Source organism: Theropithecus gelada, chromosome 17 (genome assembly GCF_003255815.1).
Source record: "Theropithecus gelada isolate Dixy chromosome 17, Tgel_1.0, whole genome shotgun sequence".
NCBI classification, from domain to species: Eukaryota; Metazoa; Chordata; class Mammalia; order Primates; family Cercopithecidae; genus Theropithecus; species Theropithecus gelada.
The window spans coordinates 67688618-67705881 of record NC_037685.1 but is presented as its reverse complement, the minus strand read 5'-3'; the positions used below and the strand labels follow the sequence as shown (position 1 = coordinate 67705881).

The 17264-nt window shown below is 37.5% G+C and overlaps 1 protein-coding gene and 1 non-coding gene across 4 annotated transcripts in view; one reads left to right on the top strand and one right to left on the bottom strand.

Annotated features, from left to right (window-relative positions):
- CCDC169 (coiled-coil domain containing 169) overlaps positions 1-17264 on the top strand; it is a 63199-nt gene that overhangs the window by 10259 nt on the left and 35676 nt on the right. For 2 of the 3 annotated variants that reach the window (XM_025364336.1, XM_025364335.1), the window contains 2 exons: positions 3823-3933; positions 4016-4056. In XM_025364336.1, coding sequence (XP_025220121.1) covers positions 3906-3933; positions 4016-4056 — 69 coding nt within the window. In that variant the 5' untranslated portion in view covers positions 3823-3905. The remainder of the gene's footprint in view (positions 1-3822; positions 3934-4015; positions 4057-17264) is intronic. The other variant, XM_025364338.1, reaches the window with a different exon arrangement.
- On the bottom strand, positions 17152-17258 carry LOC112611226. The gene has a single exon (XR_003116594.1). It is a non-coding gene; the product is annotated as a U6 spliceosomal RNA (small nuclear RNA).

The window sequence follows — 17264 nt, the reverse complement described above, 5'->3', positions numbered from 1 at the left end:
TTTGAGTAACCGTTTACTTATCAGCCAATCTGATAGCATGCTAGACACAACACAGAACATAATACATGAACATTACATAAATATATCTAAACATGTATACATACATGCACAAAGAAATAACCAATAGCTTTTACCTTGGAACTCTAGCCATGAGACAGTATTACAAACTCACAGACATACAAAAGTTAGCTGGCTCCAAGTTCTTTTTCTGACAAAATTGAAACCTGTTCATATGGCCAAACTTTGTTTGCCCTAATAGGTAATCCAAGGAAATCTGTGAACCAAAATTTTGGGTAAAACAGTCTCTATGGCAATTTTTTAAACCCCTTTTGCCCTTGTTTTTTTATTTTCAGTTTCAAACAACTTTCCAGTGTTTACATTCTAGTTAGACCATAAATGAGTCTTAGCACCAGCAGCTTAGTAACAGCAGATTTAAAGCAGGCAGGAAAGAGAGGAAGATAGCTTTAGAAGACGCTACTTAACTCTGTAGCTTCAGGTTAACTATTTGAGCTCTAAATTTTTCTTGCTGTAATTTGCCCGTCAGTTTAAAATGTACACAAAAATGGACCATATGTAATCAGCTGGAGTCCCAAAGAGGATGACAAAATGGGGCCAGGATGTTGAAAGTTGTTTTTCCTCTTCAGTACTGGTTTCCTGGTTTGAACGGGAAAAGATAAAAAGAAAGGAGTGGAGAGGAGAAAGGAGGTCAGGTTTTGTGGGCAGGAAGAGGAAAGAAAAAAGAGGGAAGGGAGGCTTATGAGCCTTCCAGTCACTGCACAGTACCCCTACCTCTCTTGTTTATCTCCTCTTAGGGAGAGCCTCAGCACCCCAGACCTGCAGGGTGTGGGATGAATCCCTCCCATTTCCTCAAGTCACCAGTCAAGGTAAACTGTTTCGAGCCAGAGGGAGCTAAGGGTGGTTTTGGCTGAGAAGAGTAGGGCTGTAGATGGCTTCTGAGATAATCAGGATGATGAAGTTGAAAAAAAGGGGAAAGAGAGAGAGAGTGATCAGGGTGCACAAAGATCTCACACACGGACAAACAGGTGGTGTGCCTCCAAACAAATTCCTGGTTAAGGGGCTGTGTAGACTCCCACATCCCTCATTTCAGTTTCAAATGGCTCCCCCAGGCAGCTGAGTCAGAACTGAGCAAAGGCCCAAGATTGCAGCAAATACAAACAAAACCAATGCATAAAATGCTCATATAGTGTCACTGGCAGCCAAGTCTAAATAAAGCAGAGCCCCAGCGACACCCCAAAAGAGGCAGAGGGTGGTTGGGTACACTCTGACTAATGTACCTAGTTCCAAAGTTTGTCAACTTCTCCAGAGGTCACTTTGCACCAGTGAAGCATTGAAGGTAGCAGACACCATAGCAGGAAGAAAAGAGAGGATCCCTAAGACAAAAGATTCTTGGCAACTGCTGGAAATTCCCTAATATCCTAGCCATGGGTCAGCTAGCCGTCAGCAAGTAGTATTCACAGATGGCCCTTTGCCCCATCTGACAGAAACCAGACTGGCAGGCTGAGGCCCTGGAGCATACAGCACTCACCATACGGGACACTAAAATTGTAACCAGCAATTTTAAGTGCTGATTCCATAGTGCAATTAACAAGAGCGAGGTCTGAGAGAGAGAAAGTGACTTCATTGACCAAAACTAATAATGGACAAGTGGCCAGATTCCCATCCAAAATAACCATGTCCAATTTTTAGAAAAAAGGCAGGGGGCTTACAAAGGGAAACTTAATATGGGAGGCATGCAGGAGTTGTGCTGGTTACAAGGTTCTGTGTCTTGTTTTGGTGTCTATGTTGGGTCTTTTGTGTTGTCCCATGTTGATGTTGGGGTTAATAAAGTCACTTTCCACCAGACCTTGCTCTTACTAATTGGACTCTGTAAGTGGCGAGCAGCCGAATTGCATTTGGTTACAATTGTATACTAATAGGTCAGTCTGTCTATCTATCTTATTTTATTTTTGTTTTTCTAAGAAAAATTTTTATTTTTTTGAGATGCAGACTCGCGATGTCACCCAGGCTAGAGTGCAGTGAGTGGCGTGATCTCAGCTCACTGCAACCTCCGCCTCCCGGGTTCAAGCAATTCTCCTCCCTCAGCTTCCTGAGTAGCTGGGATTACGGGCGCCTGCCACCACGCCCAGCTAATTTTTGTATTCTTTAGTAGAGACAGGGTTTCACCACATTGACCAGGCTGGTCTTGAACTCCTGACCTCAAGTGATCTGCTGGCCTCAGCCTCCCAAAATGGTGGGATTACAGGTGTGAGCCACCATGCCTGGCTGACTTGTCTATATTTGATGATTGACTTAAAAGTCAATAATATTTTAAAATAAAATGGTGTCAGAATTTATAAACTGTACTCAGATGTGCCAAAAATAAATTGCATTTTTAATTTTTTGGTAACCATTCTTATCTTGGTCTGAAGTGTCCATTCCCATGGTAGGAAAGGGGATACCATGACAAAGGGAGACTTTAGGTAGCAAGTTATAAAGATGATTCCATGCAGCTGGGCTCTACTGTGTCTTTTGGGTAAATGTTTAGTCTTTCAGGGCTTCTCCTTTCTTCTTGTTCCTTTCCAAAGCTTTTGGGTTAATGACTTTCAGTTTCAGTATGGGAGGGTGTTCCAGCCCCTTTGGTAGGCCACATTTGCATAAAGATGAGGGTGTAAGGGAGACCTGTGTCTGGGCTGAGGAGGTTGGTAGTGGTATGTGCTAATACTCTTTCTCCTTAACTCCTCCACCAACTGTTATGTAGCAGCAGTTATTTCAGACATGTGAAGAGCATTTAAAGTTGAAAAAGAAGCCATCTTTTTGCCCTCTACAAAGCCCAACTTTAAAGACTAGAAAAAGTTAGCTTTGGGCTTTGAATCTGAACAAAGACCTTTTAATTTTAGGCTGTATTCTTCTTTTTCCCCAGACATAAGAAAAATGCTTTGACTTTAATAGCTAAAGGGGTTTAGTGAAAGAAAAATGCTTAAGATTAAGAGAAAATGCCTGAGAAGATAGCTAAATGTACATTGTTCCTTCAGCTTAGCAGTTAAGAGGATGTGATTTCAAAGGCAGATAAAACTGGATTTAAAACCCAGTTTTTCCCTTATTTATTAGCTCTGTCATCTTAAGAATATTATTTGACATCTCCGAACCTTGGTTTCCTCATCTTTGTAAAATAGGTAACTACATTTCTAAAATGAGGATTAAATTAGTTAATGTATGTAAAGCATTGTGTGCTTTACACACAGCAGACACATAAGTGATAGTTATTAAGCAGACTTCAGAATTGCTTTCAAAGGAAAAAAATGAACATGACATTGGATAGGTTAGTAATGTTTAGGATATTTTATATACATATAAGTATATATAAAATATATAAATATATCAAGTTTCCTTGGAAGTTTAAATATTCATATGTATTTATGGATATATATATGAAATATCATATGTGAAATATATGAATATTATATATATGGGTATTTCAAGTTCCAAGGAAAGAAACATGTCCTGATATTCCCTCTAATTGAATTTATTGTAAGGATGCACAAGAAGTAAAAGAAAAAAGGGGGTGGGAAATAGGGAAGAAGAGGAATTGTAGTAGTTGTAATAAGGTTTGGCTGTGTGGTAGCCTGAGTGTGGGTCTAATTCTTGCAATCTAGAAAATCTTACTAACAGAAATACTGACTTAATGATTATTTCCTTCTAGTTGATCTGTATTGCCAATAAAGTAAAATGTAGTAATAGAGTAAGATCAAGCTCTTCATGTTATTTTAATGACTAAATGAGAGGTGCTGGGGTTATCTTGATTGTTTCCCCGTTTTTACACAGGTAGTGAATGGAAAACCCGTTATGAGACACAACTTGAATTAAATGATCAACTAGAAAAGCAAATTGTTTATCTCAAGGAGAAGATGGAAAAAATCCGTGGAAACTCTTCAGGTACAAAACCAATCATATGTACGTTTTATAATTTGAGTTAAAACTGATAAAACATTAAGTGTTCGTATTTGATTTATTGTAGATAGACTATCTTCTATTCGTGTCTATGAACGAATGCCAGTGGTGAGTAGAAATATGATTAAACACAAAGAATAATTGAAGGAAATTATGTCTATTTTTTTCAGACGTATTTCAAACAGAAGTTTGAAGACTAGGGCAAGGTCTAAATAAACTATTTTTTTCAGGGGACCTGTTTGAAGTAACAACAAATAATTTTCAAGTAGCTATAGGTGGAGCACTAAGTTGCCAGCTATATTCACAGGCCTCCTGAAGAGCAGAGCATGTGTGGATATTGCGTTTTGAATCACTGCCAACGTCTAGAGAGAAAGATATAGACAAATACTGTGTTTTTGCTAATAATGGATCAAGGAGAAATAAGTATTTTTGCACACTTGTTATTTTCAACCCAGACATGCCTTTATTTCCATATCTTGGAAAGTCAGGAATTTTTCTTTTTTAATTCGAAAAATTGTATGTTTTCCCGTGTGCTGTCATAGAGTTATATCGCCCTCTTGTGGCATTTAGAAATCATTGCTAGAGCTGTGTTAAGCTTAGTGCCTTTTCTTAATTGCAGGTAGAATTTTATTAGTACCTACTGGATATAAAATATTGTAGCTACCTGCTTCTTGATAACTGAGGCTCAGTCCTAGCTCACAAGAGTGGGTATCACCACCTTCGTGGAGAGTAGCAACAAGTGCTGGTATGACTTGGTAAAATACCTTAGGGCATATCTAAGGAGCATTTAATTGGTTTTCTAACTACTACCTGAGACTCTGGAACATATTCATGTTGGCAAAACTACATTTATTTTCCTTGACGTATTTGTGTTATTTCTGAAGAAAATATGGTTCTCTAAGAGGTTTAATAATTTAGATCCAGAGACAGAGAATTATATTTCTGCACAGTAAAGGACTGAAGAAATATTAACACAAGGAAAAGTGAGACCACAGGCTAAGCAGAAAGGAAAGAGAATGAAAGTTCAGTATAAATAGTACTGGTCCTCTCTATTCTCTGGACAGGTGCTTTCATGAGTGTTTGGTACTCATGAATCCAAGAGGGGTATGTCTGAGCAGCAGACATTAGAAATCTAGCCAAGGAGTCAGCGATAGAAGTGTCCAAATGCTAAACAAAAAGCACTGGGATCCAACAATCCTATATCCAGTCAAGAGACCCTCTTAGCTAAGGACGAAAGATATACTAAGTCTTATTCTTTGATATAAAGAATAATATTTGTGAAATTTAGACATATAATTGTGTAACGCAGACCTATTTTTGGCTTCCTGTTAAATTGACAATTAGGCAAAAGGGCTTAAATTAGTTGTGTTTGTGGGATAGGGTATGAATTCAAACACCATCTGTAAATTTCCCGATTCTTTATCCTTGTTGTGGATTGTTTAGTGTTTAGGAGTAATCTGTACAGACATACTTATGAAATTGATGTGTTAGTTTGAATACTAATTTTGAGTAACTTCAAACTGCAGATTTGCTTATGGGTAGCAAAAGGATGGGCACTCGTTGTTGACTAGTATATGTGTAATATTTTAAATGTTATTTGACAAAAATATATAAAATATTATCTTCAAACTATATCATTAAAGTGGACTTTATTTTAATATAATTTTATCTCTTTTTTATTGTGGTAAATATACATAATGTAAAATTTACCATTCAGCATTTTTTTTTTTGAGGGAGGGTCTCACTTTGTCACCTAGGCTGGAGTATAGTGGTTCAATCTCAGCTCACTACAGCCTTTGCCTGCTGAGCTCAAGCAATCCTCTCACCTCAGCCTCCTGAATAGCTGAGACTACAGGTTCATGCCCCCATGCCTGGCTAATTATTGTATTTTTAGTAGAGATGAGGTTTCACCATGTGTCCCAGGCTGGTCTCAAGCTCCTGAGCTCAAGCAATCCACCTGCCTCACCTCCCAAAATTACGGGTATGAGTCACCACACCCTGCCTGTTTCAGCCATTTTGAAATATAAAGTTCAGTGTGATTTTAATATTTTGGAAAAAATTATTCACATACGTGAGAGTGAAGCTTTAGTCTTTGTTCTGATATTAGGTTGATGCCTCCAACCTTTTTTTTCTTGAGGTTCACTTTTCTCCTCTGAAGGTAAGATAGATTATATTATCTTCTAAGTGTCTTTCAGTGGGGTAATTTGTTAAAATTTTATTTTAGCATGATGTATCAATTAAAGGTTGCATTTGGCAAAATATAAGAGAAAGGTTTAAACCAGTAAAGTTTTTTTTTTTTTCTCTTTTCTTTTTTTTCCTCATGTGACAGAAAGTATGAGGTTTGCAGTCCAGGGGTGGTGCAGTGGCTGTATAATGCCTTCAGGAATCCAGGCTTCCCCTAAGTTTCTACTCTGCCATCTGTTTGTGAGTGGCTTTTGTCCTCGTGTTTAAAGATGGCTGCTTCACCTTCTCAGCTGCTTCACATTATCATTCAAAAAAAGAAGTAGGTGAAGGAGAAATGGCCAAGGTGAAAGCCAGTCAGGTCTACTCCCCTTCAAAGAGCTTTCTAAGATGCTGCTCCCCTTGACATTTCACTGGGAGTTAGAACTGTATCATATGGCCACCTTTGTATGCGTGACAGGCTGGGAAATGTAGTGTTTTACTGAATATACAGGAAGAAGAGTGGATTGTGAGCGTACAGTTGGCTGTATCTGCCACACACAAAGTCATTTAAAGTGAAGGCATTTCATTTTATGTATTCAATTCATTCATACATATTCATTCAATATGTATTCAGTTGATATTATTTGGAAAATAAAAGGCAAAGAAAGAGAATATTATAAAATCAAACATATCCACTGTTGACAGTTCTGTTTTTAGTAATTTTTGTATGCATACATATTGATTTAAAAGAACAACCAAATGAATAAGTCAGCCAACAAACAAAGTGAAAAAGAATTACAGCTAGTTTTTATTGTTTAAAATATAATTATAACCTTATTGCATGGGCAATTTTGAATCCTATGCTAATCAGGATAATTAAGTCAATTATTTCTTATGTTATATTCTCTTCATGTGCATTTTTCAAGGCTATATTATGTTCCATTGTGTTGGAATGCAAATGTTCAATTACTTTTCCCTATAACTTGGTATTCTAGGTTGTTTCTGGTTTTAATTTTGAGTTACACAAAACCCACAGAATATATTATGGCGAACAACTCCATATTCTAGTATTTATAAATCTTCAGATCTGTGTCCCTTTTTTATTTTAAATTTTTTAATGAAAACAATTTATAGAGTTGAGATCTCTTTTGTTCTCCTCCCTGTCTTGTTTTTGCGTCCTTTTCATAGGCAAGGACTACCATGAATTTGGCATATATTATTTCAGTTTATTTTTTAATATCTCTCTACATGTTGTATGTATAAAAATGCATTAAAAATATCATACTGTGCATATCATTCTTGGTGACCTGATCACCAAGTCATAAGTGTCACATGAAGTCATGAAACTACAAGGGATTGCTCGGGAAAATATATGCAGTCTGAAAAATATGATTGAGGTTGAAACCTTGGGGAATGCTAACACTTAAAGTGTTAGGAGGCAATTTAGGGAATATTATTGAGAAGGAAAAATACTGAGAAAGGATGAGGGGGACAACTGGAAGAATGGTATCATAGAAGTCAAGAAGGGGCTGGCTTTATGAATGTTCAGCAAAAGAATGTTCTAGAAACTTCTGCTGTAGGAGAGGATAAAATGCGTTGTCCAGAGTTCAGGCAAATTATTCAAAAGTGAAGAAAGAAGTGCCAATTAGAGGCCAGGATGTTAGGAGAAAATGTGATGTGGTGTGTAGTGGAAGAGGGGGGCTGAGAAAATGTACTGAGTATAACCTATTTTACCTAGAAACATAGGTTTTGGAATCAGACCCTCATGGCTCAAATTCAGACTATAGGACACTGAGGAAGCTATTTCATCTCTCTGAGGCTTAATTTCCTCATCTGTAAAATTGAGTTAATTAAACTGTCATGCAGGGTTACTGTGAAGATTATTAGAGATAGATAAAACAAATAGCATAGTGCCTGACATAGTAAGCTCTGTGTTAGCTCCTGTCCTATTTTCCCTTGATAAAGGAAAAGTACTATTTTATTAAAACAAGTCTGTTGTGAAATTAACCCCAATCACCTTGGAAGGGATAAGCATAAGGCCCGAAGATATGCAATCTGTTTTCACTTATTAAGCTGTGCTGTTATATAAGTTGTGAATCTTCTGAATCTTCTGGTACCTTCTCAAAACTATAATAGAATTCATTAGATATTTAACACTCTTTTTTTGAGACGGAGTCTCACTCTGTTGCCCAGGCTGGAGTGCAATGGCATGATCTTGGGTCACTGCAACCTCTGCCTAGCGGGTTCAAGCCATTCTCCTGCCTCATCCTCCCACGTAGCTGGGATTACAGGCGCCCACCACCACGCCCAGCCAATTTTTGTGTTTTTAGTAGAGATAGGGTTTTGCCATGTTGGCCAGGCTGAACTCCTTACCTCAGGTGATCCGCCTGCCTCACCTCCCATTACAGGCGTGAGCCACCTCACCTGGCCGGTATTTAACACACTTAATAAAAAGTGCAGAACCTCTACTTCCCTTGAGCTAGTTGGGTGTACATTTTCTAGTCTCTTCCATGTGCATTCACCAAAAAGGGACTTAGTGCCTACCTGAAATTCCTTCCAAGAGTTCCCAGGTATGTTCATCAAAGACTTGTAGCCATATTAATGTGTATTAAAGGTGTATTCTTTTTTAATTTTAATGTTTAAGTTCTGGGGTACAAATGTACAAATGCAGGATGTGCAGATTTGTTACATAGGTAAACATGTGCCATGGTGGTTTGCTGCACCTGTCAACCCATCAGTTAGGTATTAAGTCCAGCATGCATTAACTATTTTTCCTAATGCTCTCCACTCCCTCCACCCCACTCCCTAACAGGCCCCAGTGTGTGGTGTTCTCCTTTCTGTTTCCATGTGTTCTCAACGTTCAGGCCCCACTTGTAAGTGAGAACATGTGGTGCTTGGTTTTCTGTTCCTGCATTAGTTTACTGAGGAAAATGGCTTTCAGCTCCATCCATGTCCCTGCAAAGGATATGATCTCTTTCCTTTTTATGGTTGCATATTATTCCGTGGTGTATATGTACCACATTTTCTTTATCCAGTCTATCATTGATGGGCATTTGGGTTGATTCCATGTCTTTGCTATTGTGAATAGTGCTGCTTAATGTATACTTTTATATACATTATGTATGTATACTAATGTATATTAAAAGTATACATTCTGAGGATTTCCCCAGAAATTTGGTAGGTCTGGAGTAAGGCCTGGACATTTGTATTTTTTTGGCAGACATCTCAATAGGCTCTATTACAGAGCACCACTTGAGATCAACAGATGTAGGGGATCTATATCCCTCAGAGAAAGATGTGCAATACGGACTTGCTTGTGAAAAGTTAGTGTAATGGCTCTTATCAACAAGCCCCACCATACCCCTGCAGTCAATTGTATTGCAAAGTGGAAGTCCTGTTCCTTGACTCATTTAGAGTCATAAAAGTGATGACCCCTATTTTTCTCTTTCTCTAGTTTTCCTATCAATACCCACCCCCTTGTCCTCCATGACACCCAGGCAGCTTGGATTCTTCAGGGAAATCTCTTACCAGTGCATATGCTTTGTTGGTCAGATGGATCCTGTTCCTAAAGCTAGCAAGACTAGCTGGTGGTGAAAAGAACAGGGGAGAAGGTGTAGAAACGAGAAACATTATTTAGGAAAATACTTAATCTCATTGAAACATTCTCTGGAAGACTCTTGATCAATTTGTAGAAAACCAATTCACAGGAAGCCAATTTGCCAAAATCCAAATCCTTGAAATGTTCTAATGAATATAATTTTATTTAGTAACATTTTAAGAAATGTTTGTTGAAAACCCAAAATTTACGGAAATGATTTAGCATTTAGTATTATTATCAAAAATATACTTAGCAAAAGAATATATTTCAGGTTATACATTCACATATACGAACGATTTTCCTTGAAGCGAGTTTTTAGTAAGTTTGGAATTATAGGTAGATTGGTCTCCCTGCAAATTAATCCTTTGGTGAATTGACTTTTTGAAATATTAACCTTTGGCTGTTTGTCTGTCTTCTCTTCTGACATATGTTTCAGTTTGCCATATGACAAGCAGGAGAAGAACATATTACAAAAGCAGGAGAAACCTGAAGGAAGAAATGGTTTTAAGTCTTAGTTCTTTTAAACCATCGGGCCATTGTTTTTATCCCACACCGGGCTCTCCTCTCTATTATTCTCTGTTGTCCATGTCATGTCCCACTCTCTGACTTCCAGTCTGTCTTATTACTCATTGACCTACTTATCTTTTCTTCATCCTGATGCCCCACACCATTTGCCTGACTGTGATACTAATTTCTTTTCCTTTATCATGATTCAGATTCTTCTTTTAGCTGTGCTGCCTGATGGACATCCAGCCCTATTTGGGTCTTCCTGGGACTCATTACCTTGCTGTACACCCAGTTAGTCATGCTCCCACTGGGCTCACTCTGGTAGCTTATGCCTTCTGAAAATTCTTAGAAATTTTGTTTTTAATGCCTGATAACCAGTCATTAAAATTAATGACCCTAGAGCACTATTGACATGCATTAAGTATATATTTTTAAAGTATTGAGGTTACTAAAATGATATAACCTCCGAGACTGCCTCCTGAGGTGTTCTCTGACAACCCTCACTGGGTTTGTGTTCTCCCCAAGATCAGAATGGTCAATTGGGGGATAGGTACATAGCTTCAAATCACGAAGAGAAAAGTTAGTTTAAACAGATTTTGTATGTAAATCTAGTAACAGTGCTGTCCACAAGGGGGCATTTGGTATTTAAGTATGTAGAAGGCTGTGTTCTTTCATGGTTGCAGTTGCCTATACTGAAAAGTACTGTATGTCTAGGAGCTGCGCTTAACTAAATTGTATTCTTCTGTTTTTTCTTTTGTAAGCTTCAGTGGAGTGATTTTTCTTACTTTAGCTTTTTGTGTTCTTTAGCAATTATTGATTTAAAAAATAATAAGCAGCCAGTGGAATTTTCTTTCTGCTTTGGATAGACGTGAGGGACTTTTTTAAAAACCTAAGTATACTTTATTTCAGGTGTGTAAACAGTATCTTGAAATTTCTTATTCTTACCCTGTTGTTTCAATCTGCTCTAGGAAAATGGCCTTTAAAAAGCAAATTAAAACAAGAACGTAGGTGAAATACGTTATTGCTTGGAATGCTAAGAAGTTATTAGTGTCAGAAACAAAACAAAACAGCTCTTGTATGATAGTAGAAGAATTGGCTTTATGTATGTGATTTCGTTGTTGTAAATATCTAACAGAGTTTTCAGTTTAACTGTGGCATTGCTTTGTCTTTCCAGGCTGCAGTTTTCTAGTATATTACCATTGATTTGTATAATCAGATAAAAGCAGCTCCTTGGGAAGATCAAGAACATTAAGTTATGAGTGGTCCAGTGAATTGGAAATGATGGAATGAGAGAGTCTGTTCCTCTGTTTTGAAGATATCTAGTTCATTTTGGAGTCAGTAAAAGAGGGAACCTTAAAGTTATTGTAGTACAGTTTTATATTTTACAGGGATCTCTGGTATGTATATTATAAATGGATGATTACAAATATCTTCTTGTTTATGGTCCAGGTTATTTCATGATTGCTGTAGTTTTTGCAAAATCTATAATGTGGTGTTGTCTTCTCCCCAGGATAATTTATTTTTATGCTGGCCTTATTCCCATGAGATTGCCCCAATGACACATCATAACTTCCTGAGTTATAGTATAATTTCAAAGCATAGTATGTCTAAAACACAACTCATAAGAAGCAGGTGCAGAGAAGGAGAGTGAAGTGGGTTCCAGGAATTCTGGACCACACCAGCTATAACTGTGTGGGGGCAGTGCTGACGCTAACTGCAGAAGAGAAAATACTTTGTGTCTCTATGTTGAGCCTGGACAGAATGAACACCCACAGAGCTGGGAGACAAAGTCATGTGGTAGAGGCTGGAAGAAGAAACCAAGGTGTTAAAGCTTAAAGCTAAAGACAATGGTGAAGAAAGAAAGAAGGACAAGGCACGAAGACCACAACTCCTATGAAGCTGCTTCTTAATACATTTTCCACATGGTGCCTATAAGGCTTTAGAAATTAGCACATTATAAAAAAATTTTAAATAAAAACATTGATGGAATTTCTAACTTAAATACCAGGGTGGGTTGTTAACGATCTCAAATGTGATCTATTTTAGAATTCACAGTTTTTGAGTATAAAATTATTATTTTTAAATCTAGCAGAATAGTAGAAATACTATTGAAGCAGTAGTAGTATTGTGCTTAAAAAATGCAAATGTGCCTAATTAGAATGTTCCCCATTTTAGTCAAAACATGTTTTGCTTGTGAAACTAGTAAGTAAGGTAGTATGTGTGTGGGGCCTCAGTTAGGAAATTTTTTTTATGACTATTACATCATTTGGTGTGTTCACTCTTACATGCTCCTGTCTCACAAACCCATATTCTTCCCATGTATAAAATTCCTAAAGTACTCCCACCTGACAAAATCCAATAACACATGTAAAATTGGAAAACTGGGTATAATTGATTTAAGTAAAATCATAATTTTTATTTTGGTAAAGTTCAGTTTGAAGTGTGAAGCAAATGTTAAGAATAGGCACCCAGGGGCCTACTTTTACTTTTGGATCTGATATTTATTAGACAAGAAATGATAGCTGATCATTGAAATGAATGGATAAGAAGAAATCTCAGCAGGTGAGTGATTTAAACAAATTTTGGAAGGCTCATAGCTGGAAGAATACAAATTGACTTGATAGAAGTTGAGGAAGCAACAACAGAGTGCCTGTAGAGAAGAATATTGGTGAAAATAATGCATTCACTCTTCTGACCTGCTTAGTGCTTTAGAACTTGGCAGATATGGAAGAAAATGGGGGTGAGAAAGGAGCTGAAAACTGAGAGACAGTTGAAGATGAACGCATGGAGCAGTTGGTCACTGGAACCCCTCTGCCATGCCATGCAGCCAGGATACTCTCCTTCAGTTAGGAGTCTATTTTCTGGAGAAATTAAACTGCAGTAGCTCTTGTACTCTGGAGTTTCAGACACAGAGAAGTGTGAGTGAGATAGAGGTCTAAGAATGATGGGATCAAATGAAAATATGCAGTTTGAATAATGGAACTCTCAGCTCTCTTCTCCTGCCCTACTCCATGAAACCAGCAGCTAGGATTAAACGTTAAGGGTTAGGAGATTAGAGTATTCTTCAGCAAAAAACCTGAAATGCCCTTTAGAAAAGTTAGCGTGTTGAATGGGAAGAAATAGGAAGAAAAAATAAGAGAAAAAATAATTAAAAAAAAATAGAAAAGTTAGTATGGTGACCCAACAATGAACCTCATAGACTTCCCAGGACAGGAAGGTTAACTGAGGACCATAGGTGCTGGGCTTCAAAAAAATTCTACGTGTGTTACTACTTTTGTATCAGGTTTATACTTCCTAAGGGCTATTCTCCGCCTATGATTAAATGCAGTGGAGCTACTAAGGCAGACCCATTTCTGCGAAGCATGGGACTCCATTATCAGCTGACTTCGACTTCAAGTTCCCTTATGGCTTTTTTCAAAAAGTTTTTATTTCAATACATTTTGGGGTACGTGTGTGTGTGTGTGTATGTGTGTGTGTGTGTGTGTGTTTTCTTTTTGTCACATGGATGAATTATACAGTGGTGAATTCTAAGACTTTAGTGCACTCATCACCCAAGTAGTGTACATTGTCCCTAATGTGTAGTTTTTATTATTATTTTATTTTTAGTTTTTTTCTTTTTTGAGATGGAGTCTTACTCTGTCACCCAGGCAGGGGTGCAGTGGTACAATCTTGGCTCACTGCAACCTCCACCTCCTGGATTCAAGCGATTCTCCTGCCTCAGCCTCCTGAGTAGCTGGGATTACAGGCATGCGCCACCACTCCCGGCTAATTTTTTTGTATTTTTAGTAGAGACGGGGTTTCACCATGTTGATCAGGCTGGTCTCGAACTCCTGACCTTGTGATCCGCCCGCCTCAGCCTCCCAAAGTGCTGGGATTATAGGCATGAGCCACCATACCCGACCACTAATGTGTAGTTTTTTTTATCCCTTCCTTTCCTGCCAGCCACCCGCTTCTGGGTCTCTGAAGTTCATCATATCACTCTGTATGCTTTTGTGTACTCACAGTAAAGCTCCCACTTACAAGTTAGAACATACAGTTTTTAGTTTTCTACTCCTGTGTTACTTCACTTAGAATATTACCCTTCTGTTCCATCCAAGTTACTGCAGAAGACATTATTTCATTCCTTTTAATGCCTGAGTGCTACTGATTTGTGTACATTGATTTGGCAACCTGAAACTTTACTCAATTTATTTATCAAATCTAGGAGTCTTTTGGGAGGAGTCTTCAGGATTTTCTAGGTATACGATCATGTCATCTGAAAACAGCAATAGTTTGGATTCCTCTTTTCCCATTTGGATGCTCTTTATTTCTTTCTCTTGCCCAAATGCTCTGGCTAGGACTTCCAGAACTATATTCAATAGGAATGGTGCAAGTAGGCATCCTTGTCTTGTTTCTGTTCTCAGGGGGAATGCTTTCAACTTTTCCCAATTCAGTATGATGTTGGCTGTGGGTTTGTCATGTATGGCTTTTATTATTTTGAAGTAAGTCCCTTCTATGTCTAGTTTGTTGAGAGTTTTTACCACAAAGTGATGCTGGATTTTGTCCAGTGCTTTTTTTGCATCTATTGAGATGATCATATGGTTTTTGTTTTTAATTCTGTTTATGTGATATATCACATTTATTAACTTGCATATGTTAAATCATCCCTGCATCCCTGCAATGAAACCCACTTGATCAAAATACATTATCTTTTTGTTGTGCTGTTGGATTCAGTTAGCTAGTATTTTGTTGAGGATTTCTGCCTCTATGTTCATCAGGGAAATTGGTCTGTAGTTTTCTTTTGTTGTTGAATCCTTTCCAGGTATTAGTATCAGGGTGATACTGGCTTCATAGAATGATTTAGGGAGGATTCCCTGTTTCTCAGTCTTTTGGAATAGTTTCAGTAGGATTGATACCAGTTCTTCTTTGAATGCCTGGTAGAATTTAGCTGTGAATCCAACTGGTCCTGGGTGTGGTTGTTGTTGTTGTTGGCAACTTTTAAATTACTGATTCAATCTTGTTGCTTGTTATTGATCTGTTTAGGGTTTCTGTTTCTTCCTGATTTAACCTAGGAGGGTTGCATGTTTCCAAGAACTTATCCATTTCCTCTAGGGTTTCTAGTTTGTGCACGTAAAGGTAATCATAGCAGTCTCAAATGATTTTTGTTTTGTTTTTTGGTTAGAGTCTTGCTCTGTCACCCTGGCTGGAGTGCAGTGGCACAATCTCAGCTTACTGCAACCTCCACCTGCTGGTTCAAGTGATCCTCCTGCCTCAACCTCCCAAGTAGCTGGGATTATAGGCGTCTACCACCACACCTGGCTAATTTTTGTATTTTTAGTAGAGACGGGGTTTCACCATGTTGGCCAGGATGGTCTCGAACTCCTGACCTCAAATGATCTGCCCGCCTCAGCCTCCCAAAGTGCTGGGATTACAGGCATGAGCCACCATACCTGGCTTGAATGATGTTTTGTTATTTCTATGGTGTTGTTTGTAATGTTTCCAGTATCATTTCTAATTGAGCTTATTTGGATCTTCTCTCTTCTTTTCTTGGTTAATCTAACTAATGTTCTATTTTGTTTGTTTTTTCAAAGAGCCAGATTTTGGTATCATTGATGTTTGGGGCTTTTTTGTTTGAATTTCATTTAGTTCTACTCCGATCTTTTTATTTTTTTTTCTTCTTGTAGCTTTGGGTTTAGCTTGTTGTTTCTCTAGCTCATTGAGGTATGATATTAGGTTGTCAATTTGTGCTCTTTCACCTTTTTTGATAGAGGCATTTAGTGCTATAAACTTAGCACTGCTTTTGCTGTATACTAGAGGTTTTGATAGCTTGTGTCATTATTATCATTCAATTCAAAGAATTTCTAAATTTCCATCTTTATTTCATTGTTAACCCAGATATCATTCAGAAGCAGATTATTTAATTTGCATGTATTTGTATAGTTCTGAGGGTTCTTTTTGGAGTTGATTTCTACTTTTATTGCTCTGTTGTCTGAGAATATACTTGATATGATTTCAATTTTTAAAAATTTATTGAGATTTATTCTGTGGCTTATCATATGGTCTGTCTTGGAGAATGTTCCATGTGCTGATGAGAAGAATGTTCTGTAAATATCTGTTAAGTCCATTTGTTCTGGAGTGTCATTTAAGTTCACTGTTGGTTGACTTTCTGTCTCAAAAATCTGTCTAGTGCTGTCAGTGGCGTCTTCCACCATTATTGTATTGCTGTGTCATTTCTTAGATCTAGTAGTAATTTTTAAAATTTAAACATTTTTAAATGTTTTATAAATCTGGAAGCTCCAGTGTTAGGTGCATATAAATTTAGAATTGAAATATCTTCTTGTTTAATTGATCCTTTTGTCATTATATACTGACCATCTTTGCTTTTTTTAATGTGTTACTGCTTTGAAGTCTGTTTTGTCTGATGTAAGAATAGCTACTGCTGCTCACTTTTGGTTTCTATTTGCATGGAATATCTTTTTGCACCTTTTTACCTTGAGTTTATATGAATCCTTCCACGTTAGGTGAGTCTCTTGAAGACAGCAGATATTTGGTTTGTGATTTTTTTAATTCATTCTGTATTTTTTAAGCAGACCATTTAGACCATTTACATTCAGTGTTAATGTTGAGGTACAAGGCACTCTTCTCTTCATCATATTAATTGTTACCTAGATAGTTTTTTTTTCATTGTGTTATTGTTTTATAGGCCCTGTGAGTTTTAAGGTTTCAAGAGGTCCTGTTTTGGTACATATTGGGCTTTTGTTTCAAGGTCTAGAACTCCTTTTAGCATTTCTTATAGTTCTGGTTTGGTAGTGAAAAATTCCTTCAGCATTTGTTTGTCTGAAAATGACTATTTCTCCTTCATTTATGAAACTTAGTTTTGCTGGATACAAAATTATTAGCTGAGAGTTATTCTGTTTAAGGAGGTTGAAGATAGGACTCTAATCTTTTCTAGCTTGTAAAAATATGAAATCTTCATGAATTTGTGTGTCATTCTTGCACAGGGACTATGCTAATCTTCTCTGTATCATTCTAATTTTAGTATATGTGCTGCAGATGTGAGCACTCTTGG